We start from the raw sequence: 15,331 nt of genomic DNA, 5'->3' as shown, positions 1-15,331 counted from the left end.
CCTGCCTCAGGTTCCATGCTCAGTGTGGAGTCTGCTTGAGATTCTCTCTCTCCCTCTCTGTTTGCACCTCCCCCTACTCTCTTTCTCTTTCTCTCAAATAAATAAATAAAATCTTCAAAGAGAGAGAGAGAGAGAGAGAGAGAGAGAGAGAGAAACCTTTCTAGGCCACATTTCGTACCTTCCTTGAAATCCAAGGTTGAATTTTATTTCTGATGTACTGTTGCAATTGTCTCAAATCCAATTTACATCTGTTTCTGTTTTTACTGATCACTTTATTCTTTTCAAAATCATCTCATCCCATCACAGGGTGACGGAAAGAACATTTAGAAACCAGATGTTATATTAACCATAACCATTATCCTTTATTGGATCCCAAAGAGATTTAATCTCTATTCATAAACAGGTGAGGAAGACACCAACTTTCAGCTCAGCTTTACGCTTAAAAGATGCCTCATGGAGAAGAGGGCAAAGGCTCTGACATCCACCTGCCATTATGACCCAGAGAGGATTGTAATTGGTATGTATAGCCCAGTGGTTCAGTTCTATCAAACCCAAAGCTCCCCTTTATGTAACAAATATTTTATGATATACCCTCTGGTGTCCCAAAGAGAAATTTATAGATAATGCTGACATATACAATTTCAATAGAAATAAAAATGATGCCTGAACCATAATATAAAGGAGAACTAAAATGAAAATAGTTTATAATAAGATAACATGCATTACAAGATAGAAAAGCTCAGGCACAACTCCATTAGAACATGTAATGAAGTGGTCAGATGTTTACCCTTAATGTGGAGAATCATGAATGTTATAGCTGCAAGCTTACTGATCCGCTCAGAGAATGGAGAGATTCAAACAGCACAATTAGCATTGTCATCAATGATGTTTTTCTAAAATAGTGGACAACACTTGGTAAAGTTCCAAATGAAATAAAGTACCACCTTCCTCTTAATTTACATGGTAATTGCATTCCTGGAAAATTCAGTTTATATTAAAATCATGCAAAAATACTTTGAGTTTGTAAGTAAATTAGAGTTATAGCCTAGGCTTAGGTAATTACAAATAGGTTTGTCATCCACATGAAATGTGTGAAGCCCTAACCGCCTGCCCAATTAAATGCCAATAATGCCTTCCTCAATCATCATGAATGACAACCCCAAATGTCCCTACACATTTCCAAAATGCCATCTAGAGCTAGCATTATACCCTTTGGAACTCCTGAGAGTGGGATAACTAAGGCCCTTTTGAAGGGCAGAGATATAAGAACATGAGTTTCATGAAACTCACTCCCCGAATCCACATTTTTGTCTGTGGAAGCCCTGATTCAACCATGTCCCTTGATACCACACTGGCTTTGACAAACTGTCAAGAGAACAACAGGCGTATTGTTGCCAAAGCTCTTGGCAAGGTTCTTCATCATCAGCTTCTAGTTTTACTTATGTGGAAATGGCTTATTTCTGTGACCCAAGTCACACCTCCTCACTGAGGAATCCTGAGATTGGTTTAATATCAGATACTATATACACCATGTGAAGGACTATCAAGAATTGACATTGCAGTGTGAATGAGCAGAGAAATGGCAGCAGGTAAGGTTGAAAGCCCAGTTAGATTCATTAGTTGTTGAGCAAAAATGCTTATTTATCTTGATAATATAATATTCATAAATAGTTTATCACTCAAAGGTGCAATTAGCTATATTTCTGCCTGTAGCTTGTAAAACCAAATTTTAATAGGAATATATCTGTCACCATATGGAACTGTCCTTGTGTCTGGATTGGGGCATGAATGGCAAAGCACTAAAAACACAGGTTTTTTTTTTTAAATAATTTTTTATTGTTATGTTAATCACCATACATTACATCATTAGTTTTTGATGTACTGTTCCATGATTCATTGTTTGTGCATAACACCCGGTGCTCCACGCAGAATGTGCCCTCTTTAATACCCATCACCAGGCCAACCCATCCCCCCATCCCCCTCCCCTCTAGAACCCTCAGTTTGTTTTTCAGAGTCCATCGTCTCTAATGGTTCGTCTCCCCCTCCAACTTACTCCCCTTCACTCTTCCCCTCCTGCCATCTTCTTCTTCTTTTTTTTCTTAACATATATTGCATTATTTGTTTCAGAAGTACAGATCCATGATTCATCAGTCTTGTACAATTCACAGTGCTCACCATAGCACATGCCCTCCCCAATGTCTATTACCCAGCCACCCAATCCCTCCCACCCCCCACCACTCCAGCAACTCTCAGTTTGTTTCCTGAGATTAAGAATTCCTCATATCAGTGAGGTCATATGATACATGTCTTTCTCTGATTGACTTATTTCACTCAGCATAACACCCTCCAGTTCCATCCACGTTGTTGCAAATGGCAAGATCTCACTCCTTTTGATGGCTGCATAATATTCCATTGTGTATATATACCACTTCTTCTTTATCCATTCATCTGTTGATGGACATCTTGGCTCTTTCCACAGTTTGGCTATTGTGGACATTGCTGCTATAAACATTGGGGTGCACATACCCCTTCGGATCCCTACATTTGTATCTTTGTGGTAAATACCCAGTAGTGCAATTGCTGGATCGTATGGTAGCTGTATTTTCAACTGTTTGAGGAACCTCCATACTGTTTTCCAGAGTGGTTGCCCCAGCTTGCATTCCCACCAACAGTGTAGGAGGGTTCCCCTTTCTCCGCATCCTCGCCAACATCTGTCGTTTCCTGACTTGTTAATTTTAGCCATTCTGACTGGTGTGAGGTGGTATCTCATTGAGGTTTTGATTTGGATTTCCCTGATGCCGAGCGATGTTGAGCACTTTTTCATGTGTCTGTTGGCCATTTGGATGTGTTCTTTGGAAAAATGTCTGTTCATGTCTTCTGCCCATTTCTTGATTGGATTATTTGTTTTTTGGGTGTTGAGTTTGATAGGTTCTTTATAGATTTTGGATACTAGCCCTTTATCTGATATGTCATTTGCAAATATTTTCTCCCATTCTGTCGGTTGTCTTTTGGTTTTGTTGACTGTTTCTTTTGCTGTGCAAAAGCTTTTTATCTTGATGAAATCCCAATAGTTCATTTTTGCCTTGGCTTCCCTTGCCTTTGGCGATGTTTCTAGGAAGAAGTTGCTGTGGCTGAGGTCGAAGAGGTTGCTGCCTGTGTTCTCCTTCAGGATTTTGAAACGTTTAGGTCTTTCAACCATTGGAGTCTATTTTTGTGTGTGGTGTAAGGAAATGGTCCAGTTTCATTCTTCTGCATGTGTCTGTCCAATTTTCCCAACACCATTTGTTGAAGAGACTGTCTTTTTTCCATTGGACATTCTTTCCTGCTTTGTCAAAGATGAGTTGACCATAGAGTTGAGGGTCCATTTCTGGGCTCTCGATTCTGTTCCATTGATCGATGTGTCTGTTTTTGTGCCAGTACTGTACTGTCTTGATGATGACAGCTTTGTAATAGAGCTGGAAGTCCAGAATTGTGATGCCGCCAGCTTTGCTTTTCTTTTTCAATATTCCTCTGGCTATTTGGGGTCTCTTCTGGTTCCATACAAATTTTAGGATTATTTTTTCCATTTCATTGAAAAAGGTGGATGGTATTTTGATGGGGATTGCATTGAATGTGTAGATTGCTCTAGGTAGCACTGACATCTTCACAATGTTTGTTCTTCCAATCCATGAGCATGGAAAGTTTTTCCATTTCTTTGTGTCTTCTTCAATTTCTTTCATGAGTATTTTATAGTTTTCTGAGTACAGATCCTTTGCCTCTTTGGTTAAATTTATTCCTAGGTATCTTATGGTTTTGGGTGCAATTGTAAATCGGGTCAACTCCTTGATTTGTCTCTCTTCTGTCTTGTTGTTGGTGTATAGGAATGCCACTGATTTCTGTGCATTGATTTTCTATCCTGCCACTTTACTGAATTCCTGTATGAGTTCTAGCAGTTTTGGGGTGGAGTCTTTTGGGTTTTCCACATAAAGTATCATATCATCTGCAAAGAGTGAGAGTTTGACTTCCTCTTTGCCGATTTGGATGCCTTTTATTTATTTTTGTTGTCTGATTGCTGTGGCTAGGACTTCTAATACTATGTTGAATAGCAGTGGTGAGAGTAAAAACACAGGTTTTGATGTCCTTAGACCCAGATTCAAGCCCATCCCGCCTGTCTGTGACCTTAAGTAAGTTACATAATGTCTTTGAGTCTCCATTTTTCTCACCTGTAAAATAGGGTTCATAATAGTGCCTGACTCATAGAATTTTTGTAAAGACTAATGAGATAATAGAGGTAAACTACTTGGCATAGTGACTGACCCCTAGTAAATGCTCAGCAAATTTGAATAGTATTTTTATTTTATTTGTTTTTTTGGGGAGAAGGTAGAGGGAGAAGGAGAGAGAATCTTAAGCAGGCTCCATGCCCAGCATGAAGCCCGACGTGGGCTCAATCTCACAACCCTGAGATCATGCTCTGAGCTGAAACCAAGAGTCAGATGCTTAACTGCCTGAGCCACCCAGGTGCTTCTCCCCCTGCCCCCAACTTTGCAAGTTCTTTCTAAGGGTGAGGATGAAGTGTTGGATAGGAAGTAATTCCAGGGAGAGTTTGTTGAAAGGAGGAAGGAGTCTTACTAAAATGACAAGAGACACATGAGCAGCCAGAAATTCCTTAATGGATTTTAGTTAACAGTGATGTTTGACATTAGCAGCCAATTTCTGCCGTGTGCTTTATTGCCTCCCACTTCATCATCCCCAAAACCTTTACTGAAAGGCTGTGCCCAGATTAGCCTAGTGTGAATAAAGGGAGAAAAGTATTGTCTAGGGAGAGAAGCAATGCAGTTAGAAGCTCATGGCCATAGGCAGCAAGATGCTGAGCACAAATAGGACAAGGAGGTCTGGAGGATAGGGTTAAGGAGGGCTGTGGGGACTCTGAGGGAGTGATGGGAATCACGGTGAGCTGCACGTGGGAAAATAATAAACTGGTATAGCTAGCAGTTCCTTAAAATCAAGTACAAGTCTCCTGAGTCTTTTTTATATTTAGGTAACTTTCCAAATAGTTCATGGAAGTTTTAAGAAAAGAAAAATAGAATGAGATACTTTCAAACAACAAGAGGGAAATTATTAATCTTTTCACCTTGTGCTTCTACAAATGCTGCTGTGAGTTTGCTATTCAGTAAAGATTTAGAAAGATTTATTGAAATAAAAACTCAATGCTGAGAGACCACATTCTTATGAAATCTCACAATATGGGTAAATATTGAATGCTACTTGTATATTATGTGCCCTATTTGATAGAAAATCTTTTCCCAGACCCTTGTGTCATGGATTGTAACTCACCGTTGGGTTACAGTGAGTGGGGTTAGTTAATTACACCTGCTTTATTGTTAATGCATATATCGTACAATTCATACATCTCTTACATAGTTTGTACAAGCTCTTTGAAACATTTATTTTTAAATATAATCTGTAAATTCTATAAGATATCTCCATTCTGGTGTATGATTATGTTTATTTTTCTGGGTAAGTTTTCTTGTTAATTTGTTGCAGTGACCTTCATTAATAAAAATGCTACATAACAATAGAATTCTTAAGGAATGACACATTACACCAACATTGTCCAAAAGAACTAATTAATCAAACATGATTAATTTTAATGTAATTACTAAAGAAAGATATATCATTTTATTATGACGCTCTAGCCATACATTTTTCCAAATATGCTTACTTAACAGTAAATGTAAGATAATGATTCAGTTAGTTACAGTTTTAGAAGTCATTAGGATTGATATTTCTCTGCCATAAATGAAGAATGATTTCAAATACAATCAGAGTTAATTTAATAAAAAATATGCTTTTGAACTAAGATAGATATAATGAATGACCAATCATTATTTTCTGGTTTCAAAGTAGCAGGGAAAAATTCAGTGTCTGTAAGTGTACTTATCACACTTGGCCTATAATTGTGATAAAACCATATGAAGCAAAACACATGATGTAATCCCAGTTCTCATAGTTCATTAACTCTCTTAGGAACAAGAGATCTGACATGGTATTTGGGGCCTTTATGTAAACTGAATACAAGCTGCATGGTGTTTGAAAGATTTTAATATTTTGAATAGACATTTTAATGATACACAGACACAGATAAGAGATGTGAGTAGACAGTTTGAGGTTTCAGAGTCCCTCCTGCAGTGTGTTTAGCAGCAGGTACAAGATAAATATCCAAACAAAATCAGATTAAGGGATTAACAGAAGTGACTTTGCTCTGGGTAGGTAAATGGGGCCAGTGGGTGACTTGGAAGGGATTTTTGAGTTTTTTTTTTTTTTTCCAACTTTTACATCAGTGCATTTTGGGCAAAAGAAAATGAATAATGTTTACTTTTTGGATGCAGTAGGTCTGGGCAATTAAATAAAAGGCAGATTCTAAGGTTTACAAAAGGTCATTCTGAAGGTATCAGGGGATTTAGCAGGGATAGAGTAGGAGAAACTATCTCCATCTTAACTCACATTTCAATTGGGCAGTAACATTGGACTTTTGTGTTCCCCTTTTAAAATTAACATTTTTTTCCTTCAAAGACCCTATCAATGACAGCTGAAGAATGGGGAGAAAGAGGGACCATGTTTAAGATCAATGTGTAATCATAAATTAAGAGGGAACATGTGGAATATATGTTTTTTAAAGAGGTCCCTTTAATTCTAGGGTTTCAGCTTGGTCACCCCTCTATAAAAATTTGAGGCAAATACTAAATGAATAAGGACTGGGAGGAATAGAGATAGTTTCAAAAATTCCCTGGGCCTCTGTTTTATCTATGAGAGGTTTCCCCCAAAAAAGTATAGTTCTAGATAGGACTTGGTTATTTCAATTGGTATCTTTATCCTGTACCATATGCACTTTAAAGCTTCAGACAGTCCTCTCGTCTCCTTTTTTTTAAATAGAAATCACACAAAAAAGATATCTATGTATCAGTTTCTAACACCTAACAGGAAAGTCTTTTAGAATATTAAAATAGCAATAAGCAAATATGTACTATAGGATTAAACACTAGCATTTAAACAAACCAAAAACAAAGAATCAACAAAATTTTCTTCTTGTTTTTGCTCCCTCATATTCTGAACTTCATGATCATTGCAAGAGAGGGGCATAAAGAATTACAATTCTTCTATTAAAATTTTTTTAAATAAATGATGCCATAATGACGGATAAATCAGATTTATCTTTTGAAAACACTGATGGGAAAGCCCAGGTGATTTGAGTGGGAATGCTCTTTCTTATGAAGAGAGCCAAACAGGAACCATCTCTAATAAATTAGTACACTCTTTTAAGATTAAAAATAGCAAAACCATTTTAAATAGTCTGATTATAGCTTCAACAAGTCAAACATACACTTCTATCTAGCCTATAGTTTTAAAGAGTCTATGTGGGTTTAACTTATCATCCCTCATTCCAATATAAAAAAAGAAGAAAGAACCAAGTCATTTTTGAACATTAAGATATTCATAAAGACTGTATAAAGTAAAAAACAAAAAAACCCCAAAAACAAAAACAAAAACAAATCTTCACAGATTGTTAGCCATCTCTTTCAACGATTTCTCATAAATTCTTCTCTTTCCTTATCAGTAGATAACCCCCATCTCATAAGGAAATACTTTCCAACACTTCCCAATGAGATCAGTGATTGCTTTTTATGAGAGCTACTGCTCTTTGAGATGTTTAGATGAAGGGAGAGTATCTTCTATAAATCAGTAAATGCCAAAGAATGACTTAAGGGGGATGTGGCAGAAGCTATTTTTAGCAGATTTAATCTATGCATTTTATCTCTTTGTTTTTATTTTCTCCACTTGCTGAATATCTGTTTTAGAGCAGAGAGCACAAAAATCAGTAAGTAATTTCATCATGTTTTGTTCTGCCATTTGCCTGTAAGGTCCTTTTTTTCCCCATGTATACTCTATGCTCTTGATCGAGGTGTTTGGATTGGATAACATATTGCTAATTTTGCTGAGTTTGAGAGCCAGCAGAATAACAGAGCCTTCTAACTTTACAAAAATTCCATCTTCTGTCCCTACACCCCCAAACTCACAATTTGGTGAACAGTACACTACTTGTGAGTGATAAAAAGTTGAAAGGTGGTGGCGACTAGACCTCATGCTATTTTATTAAGCCATCTATCTATAGAATTGTTGTTTTCATACTTTAAAAAAATATGTCTATGCTTTCTTTTTTTTTCCTTTTTTTCCTTTTTTTTTTTTTTTTTTTTTTAGTCAAGTACTTTCTTAAAGAAACAATAGCACCACATTGGCATAGCCGGCCAAACAATAAATGGGAAAGCAAAATGTGCTACATCTTCCATTTAAGCAGTCTCCCAAGTGCATAAACTAGTAACAGAAACCCTGGAGCCACAGTGCATGAGATGGTGTCATCTACACAAACATTGACATTCCAAGGAGGCGATGGATTCTCAAGGGAGGCTAGGCCTTTTTTTTTCCCCCAATAAGTTTTTTCAAGGAAGTGATTTCTTCTCAGTATTCCACTGGACTCTTAGATTGAGTGTGTGTGCACGTGCACGTGCCTGTCGGGGGGTGGGTGTTGCAAGTTTTTCTTTATTTCTAGAAGAGTGGATTCTGATGGAAGGATACATTAACTTTTTCAGTGGATCCTCCTCATCTTAAAGTGTTCAAAAGATACTGTAATGTTATTTGGGGAACTGGGAACCGAAATTTGATCTAGGTATTCAGTATTGTCAGTTAAATTAAAGCTAAGCCTGTAAACTGAAAGCTCATTCTTACCGATATTTATAGCTTTTTCATAAACATTTTGAAATTGCCTCATTTGAAAAATCCAAAGCAAAGCTTGTAAAAGTTTTGAGATGTGAAATTTTAGGTGCTCTTTTCTATCGATCCTGGGTCATTCTGCTGTAGTATGTAGATCAACTGATTTTTGAGGTTTTACATCGATTTGTCTTCTAGTTTTATTTCATTTAAAAATAAGATAGTGAGTTAGTATAATTAGTTAATTTTTAGTTCATTGATTTATGATACAGTTGGAGAGGATTATGTGTTGGAAAAAATGAAGAAAGATAATAAAGCTTTGCATATTAAAGCCTTCCTCACTAGGGTAGTTTTGGCTGTGAATAGAATTATTAAGTGAATCAAATAAGTCATAGATACTCTTAGAATTACCATATCCAACTGTGCCTGGAAACCCATAGGTCTGCAGAGGATTGCATGTAAACTGTTGCTGAGAGACAGCAATTTTAAAAGGTACACATGAAGAAAAAGAAATAAAAACCAGAAGTGCCATTTTGGGAAGAGAGGTCCAGCATCTAAATCCACAGAACACATCTGTCTGGAAAACAGATAAAGGGCAAAAATGACTTCTAGTTTCTTTTACATTTGTCTATAGTGATCACAACATTGCTCAGCCTGACAGAGGTGCTCAATTCAAGTAATGCTGAGGGTCTGAGGGTTTAAGCACTTATTGGCTGAGCAGGGGTACCCACTATATAGGGCTTCTTTTTGCATGTGTTTGAAGATCCAGGAAGTCTTAGACGTTTTCTGGTTTCTGAACCTTGAGGTGAACCAGTGGGATGAAAACTGAAGATGCTATTTTGGTTTTCCATGTACAATTTCCAAGAACAAAGAAATACACTTTGCATGAAGTAATCAAGCCTGGTGGCTTTTCACCAAAAAGTTTGAAGGCAGATAAAAAGATCTGAATGATGGATGATTCATTGTTCTAATAAGAAAATCTTAAAATGTAGTTGGGAAACATTTTCTAGGTCACCATGGGCCTATCCTCACTGTTGGATTTTCTTGATATCAATTTTCAGTTGAATGGATAAGATGCATCCGCAGAAGGCCAGGGGTCACTCTTATCAGCAGACATAAAAGAAAATTTCTAGTTCTAAAGGAAAATTTTGCCTCTCAACTAGCAACTCTAGTCAAGCATATTTTAACAAAAATTAAAAAAAATGTATATGTAAATATAGCTAAGGATAAGAGAAAGTGATTTTGTGATTTTTTTAGAATTAGATATTATTTCAATATTTGAAATCCTGGGCCATTTTTTTTTTAGGTGGTTACCCAAAGAGAAGGAATAACTATATTGTTCAAAATGAACAGAGTATCATTTATAATATTACAAGAAGTATTACTAGATTACTAGTAACTGCCTGGGTGAGTCAATGAGTGCTAACAGATGGAGTAGTCCCTCTTTCATTGGTGGAAATCTTTTTTTTTTCCTTTTCCTTTCTCTCTTTGCACTTTGTATTCATAAATCCAAATGCAGAATTCAGATCTGATTGTATATCAGATATTTCTTACTTATTTTGAAAGGGTTTTAAAAGAGATGGAGCTGGCAGCTTTTAACAACTAGATAATTGGATAGTTTGTGGGATAGCTACATTGACAAGAATCAGCACGTCAGGAACATTCAGCTGATCAGTTTCCTAGTTATGCGGTGAATGGGTTGTTTCTACAATTCCTTGCATCCCAGCAACTGAAGGGCTCTGAACTTGTGCCCTTATAGCAACCCAGAATAAAATCTGGAGCTTTATCTTTGTAATCTTCATACCACCCCTGTGAGGTAGGTAGATGGCGTTTTGCCCCCATTTTGTAGATGAGGAAACTGAGGCACAGAGAGGTGAAGTGACTTGCCCAAAGTCACACAATGGTGAGTCCGTGACAGAGTTGGCAAATGTTTATTTCTTCAGTGAGAAATAGAAGCCAGGACTGTTAAATTCCTAGCCTTCTGCTTTTTCCACTCCTCTCTGGACTCCCCAGTCAAATTTGCATTAGCGGACTTTGTGTCTTAAGTTTTTCTTGGAAGTCATCATTGGGAGAATTTTGCCTTCTTTCCCAAATGGATGGATTTTTAGGACCCTTCCCCTTCGTATCATCTTGGGCTCCAGGCTTCTTCTGTTTTGCTTTCACCTTTTACCGTTTTGGCCAGACTCTTTCATATAACAAACTACAAAATAGCACCATTGTACTAAAAAAACAGAGTTTTACATACTGTTTGTGATATATCCTGTATTCTTGATATGCTAAATTTACATAGTGCTCTATATGGAAAAAAAAAGAGAAGTTACTAATCAGTTTGCACATTAACTCATCATTTGAAGGAACTGTTGAGAGTTTGAGACTTCCTATGCTTAAAACATATGCCTAAAAATGATTGGCCTCAAAATTTTTTCTAGCAAGATGTGGAAAAATAAAGCTTTGTGTCTAAAATAAATGAATCCAACTTATATTTGGTACAAATGCCACAGATGGAATCTTTTGGGTTAAGATCTTTTGGGTGTGCTACTTGACTGCTTGTTGCTGCTCTTGAGGAGGCCAAATTTGGCAAATATAAAGATGAAGTGGGGGGAGGGTGAATATAGACAAGATTATCAGACAATGTAAAACAAATGGCCTGTGTTGCGTAGAAAGAAGTGCAAATTAAAAAAAAAAAAGAATAAACCACTTAGACAAGACTGCTGAATGAATGGCTCCAGCAGCCAAGACTCAGAAACAAATTTAGTGCAACTGGATCTATACAACGCCCATGCATTTGTGGCTCTTGAGAAGCAGGGACTAAGATATATTTATATATATATTTTTCTCTATAGAACATTATTGATAAAGGATCAACAACAATCTACCAACTCCAGGACCATTTTTGCAAGGTGCAAAGCTTTTCACAATCACTCCTAAAGACAATGTTGGAATGTTTACTTGCGTATTTCATTGGGGGGAATGCCCGTCTTTTGAAATGTTATCAAACTTATTTTTTTTTGGTAAGTCTTCTGATGTTTATCAGGTAACTCCTACAGAGCAAATGATCCTGCCGGTGGCATGTCATTCTTCACAATTCAGGAAGCTCTTCCTACATTCTGTAGTTCTTGTTTCCTGCACTCCCTCTACTTGCGTTCTTCAAATGTACTTCCTAAAAATAAGGGAGAAAAAGTGACATTAATTTGATGAAGTTTTATGTACCCTACCCATCTATTTCTAACACTGGGTCTCAACCTTTCATATTTGATGCTTCATCGGTCAATCTCACGGACACCTTGAGCCTGTTTTTTTTCTAAGAAAGACATATGTAAGTAGATAGGCCTTTAGTTTTTAGTGCAGTCAAACTTTACTCAGGCTACTTTTATGTGTCCCTGGTGTCATGGGGACTACAGATTGCTTTATAATCACACAAAAATGTGTTTCTATTCATCTGCCACTATCATGGACTCGTTGACCAGAAGGAGAATGAAAAATCCAGAATTCTGGCCTGTGGCATCTTTTCCTACTAAGAGGGGGGGCGGAAAAGGAACACATTCTGGGATCATCCTCTGTAGTTTTATTGCATTTTGTTTTGGTTTAATTTTTGTAAAAAGGAGACATTTTTCATTTTCTTCTTTTTCTCCTATGGAGAAAGGGAGAGTTTTAGAAGTAGAAGATTGGGAAGTTTTATAATTGACTTAGAATCTGTAAAATCACAAATGTACTGAGCTGGGTTCAAATCCTGACTCTTTCAGTTTTAGTTATGTGAACTTGTGCAAGTGGCAATCTCTTTTGTCTCAATTTCATCTATAAACTAGCATAACGATAGTTCCTACCTTGTAGGATTAAGAATTAAAGAATTAGTACCTAAAAGACTTATAATAGGCCTGGCACATGGTAAGCACTATATAAGTATTAGTTATCATTATTTACTTGTTATTATTATTTCATCTTCATTGGAAACCATTCCTGCACTAAAAACCCTGGGTTCCTTGCTTTGGTGCTACCATTCACTTATTAGCAAGCAATGCTGTTATCCAAGGAATATTGAGTTTTGCTTAGAATAGAAGCCCTATATAGTAGAGATCCATCTGTCTGTTCATGGTTAATATCCCTTTCTCTAAAACAATGCCTGAAATATTGCAGTTGCCCAATAAATAGCTATAGAATGAATTAAATGACTATACTGGGCCCTCTAATAATGTGTATAATCAAGTCATTGTACTTTTCCTATAGTTATTATTTTATCCTTGAATATATTTAAATAGCAAAGTTTACACAAATAAGAAGATGTGGATTAAATCCGGGAGGAAATGGCATCGGCATGCATAAACATAAGGTGCTTTTTCTCTTGGTTTCACCTCTAACGAGGAGGCCCTTAGAGGAGGACATAATGAATCATTATTGGTACAGAATAAAGTTCAAGAATCCACAATATCCCTTTTTCCCAGAACATGTTTTCATCATGACCAAAAATAAGAGTTCTCACTATGGTGTCTGGAATCTCCAAATTCTTCCTTCTGGCTAAAGTAATGACCTCTCAACCCAATCATTCTTAGGAACTTATAGATCATTGTAAAGGACTTTGGAAACTGTTCAGACCTGAGACCTGCAGGGTGTGAGAAGCTGGGACAGAATTGACTACAATCCCTGGAAATAAAACCTATTGGCTAAGGCCCATAGGGATTTGGTAATTTCTCTTACACATTTTTCAGCTCTACCTGGAATGTTAGAGTTATCAAGTCCTTCTAAAAAGCTAGTTAGCACTTTGTAAGTTGACGGGCAATATCCTGTACTGACTAAATAGAGGGAAGATAGTTTCATTGTGTAAATATGTTTATTAAAATAACTAGCTCAGTGGCCATTGAAAATTTGTGGGAAGAAGTTTGACATTTGTATAGGATAGCTTGAAATGCATCTGTTTAAAATACTGGCACTTTTCCCCCAGATACCATACAACTTCACCAAGTCCACTTAACATGCATTTGTTGATATAAAAATATCCACTGTTAAGCTACCAGTAAGTTTATATTCCTAATCTTACATGTTATTCTCCATTCTTTTTTTTTAGATGCATTTTTAAATTTTTTAAAATTTTATTATGTTATGTTAATCACCATACATTACATCATTAGTTTTTGATGTAGTGTTCCATGATTCATTGTTTGTGTATAACACGCAGTGCTCCATTCAATACGTGCCATCTTTAATACCCATCACCAGGTTAACCCATCCCCCCACCCTTGTCCCCTCTAGAACCCTCAGTTTGTTTCTCAGAGTCCATAGTCTCTCCTGGTTCGCCTCCCCCTCCGATTTCCCCCCCCTTCATTTTGCCCTTCCTACTATCTTCTTCTTCTTCTTCTTTTTTTTTTTAACATATAATGTATTATTTGTTTCAGAGGTACAGGTCTGTGATTCAACAGTCTTACACAATTCACAGCGCTCACCATAGCACATACCTTCCCTAATGTCTATCATCCAGCCACCCCATCCCTCCCACCCCCCACCAATCTGCATTCTTAAAGGAGTTCTCCTGAAAAATGGAAGAAAAACAAATGGGGCTACAGAGTTGTATCACTATTGTCCCAAACTCCTTGAAACATTTCTGTTTAGTATGCAGTGGACCCTGCAGATGGTATGTGGCTCATCAAAACCCCCACATGGCCATTATTAAGGATACCACTTCTCTACCAAACTACTAATCAAATTAAATAACAGATCTAAAAATATGCTAATTTGAGTTTGCCTTGTTTTCTCTTTAACAAGCATACCAGTTTAGAAAAAGATTTTAAGAATCTGGATAATGAGCATACTAGGAAAAATGCTCAAGAAAGAAATAGTAACAAATTAAAAGATGAGGTGTGAGATAATCTCTAGTCTTTCTCTCAAGCCAAATTAATCCCAGATTTACAGAAGAAAAAATTCAGGTATCTTCCATCCCTCTTCAAATTCATGAAGGCTGTAGCAAAAAGGATTGAGGTTAGATTGGTTAACCATATGGATCTTATCCTTTTCCCCAACAGAGAGATTCTTCTTCTTTTCTCTCAAAGCAGAGGTGTAAAGTGTCAGTCTGAGGACAGGGATCTGGCCTATTTCTTCTGAGTCTGTTTCAGCCTTGCAGCAAAGCCATGGGCAGAAACTAACTTGAGTAGAGCAGACACTGCTCCAAGTAGCATGGTTCCCATGCACACACGCGTAAGGTGGAGGCCATTCAAAACCAGCTGGGATGTTGTCTGGTTTGCATTTGGCTCCCTTCCCAGGCTCTCACATGTGACTTCTTTGTTGCAGACAATGACAGTGACAAAACAAAAGCACTCAGGGATTTGGTCTCAGTCGCATCTGTTGCTTTGCTTATTGTCTTAATTTAATTACATTGGCCACCCTTGACAATGGGCAGCAAGTGGAGGCATGTTAGAAGCAGCCGGAACTGGCACCCACCTTCAATGCACTTCTTGAAGGGTTATGAAACTGTCCCACATTGAGCCAAGCAAAAACTTTTCACTTCAACAGCTTGTCCAAGACAAACAAACCAGCTGACACTGTTTCTAGTATGCAACTAGACAGATTTTTGAAAGGAAAACAGTAGTGAGTAAATATTGTT

General features: G+C 37.1%; 1 protein-coding gene across 3 annotated transcripts in view; it reads right to left on the bottom strand.

Annotated features, from left to right (window-relative positions):
* Window positions 1-5,589: 5,589 nt before the first annotated feature.
* The window catches only part of IGF1 (insulin like growth factor 1), a 76,696-nt gene continuing 66,954 nt past the window's right edge, over window positions 5,590-15,331 (bottom strand). For all 3 annotated transcript variants that reach the window (XM_027594208.2, XM_027594207.2, XM_027594209.2), the window contains one exon: window positions 5,590-11,902. In XM_027594208.2, coding sequence (XP_027450009.1) covers window positions 11,843-11,902 — 60 coding nt within the window. In that variant the 3' untranslated portion in view covers window positions 5,590-11,842. The remainder of the gene's footprint in view (window positions 11,903-15,331) is intronic.

Source organism: Zalophus californianus, chromosome 9, assembly GCF_009762305.2.
Source record: "Zalophus californianus isolate mZalCal1 chromosome 9, mZalCal1.pri.v2, whole genome shotgun sequence".
NCBI classification, from domain to species: Eukaryota; Metazoa; Chordata; class Mammalia; order Carnivora; family Otariidae; genus Zalophus; species Zalophus californianus.
The sequence above is the reverse complement of the archived record's forward strand: the minus strand, read 5'-3'. Positions and strand labels throughout refer to the sequence as shown.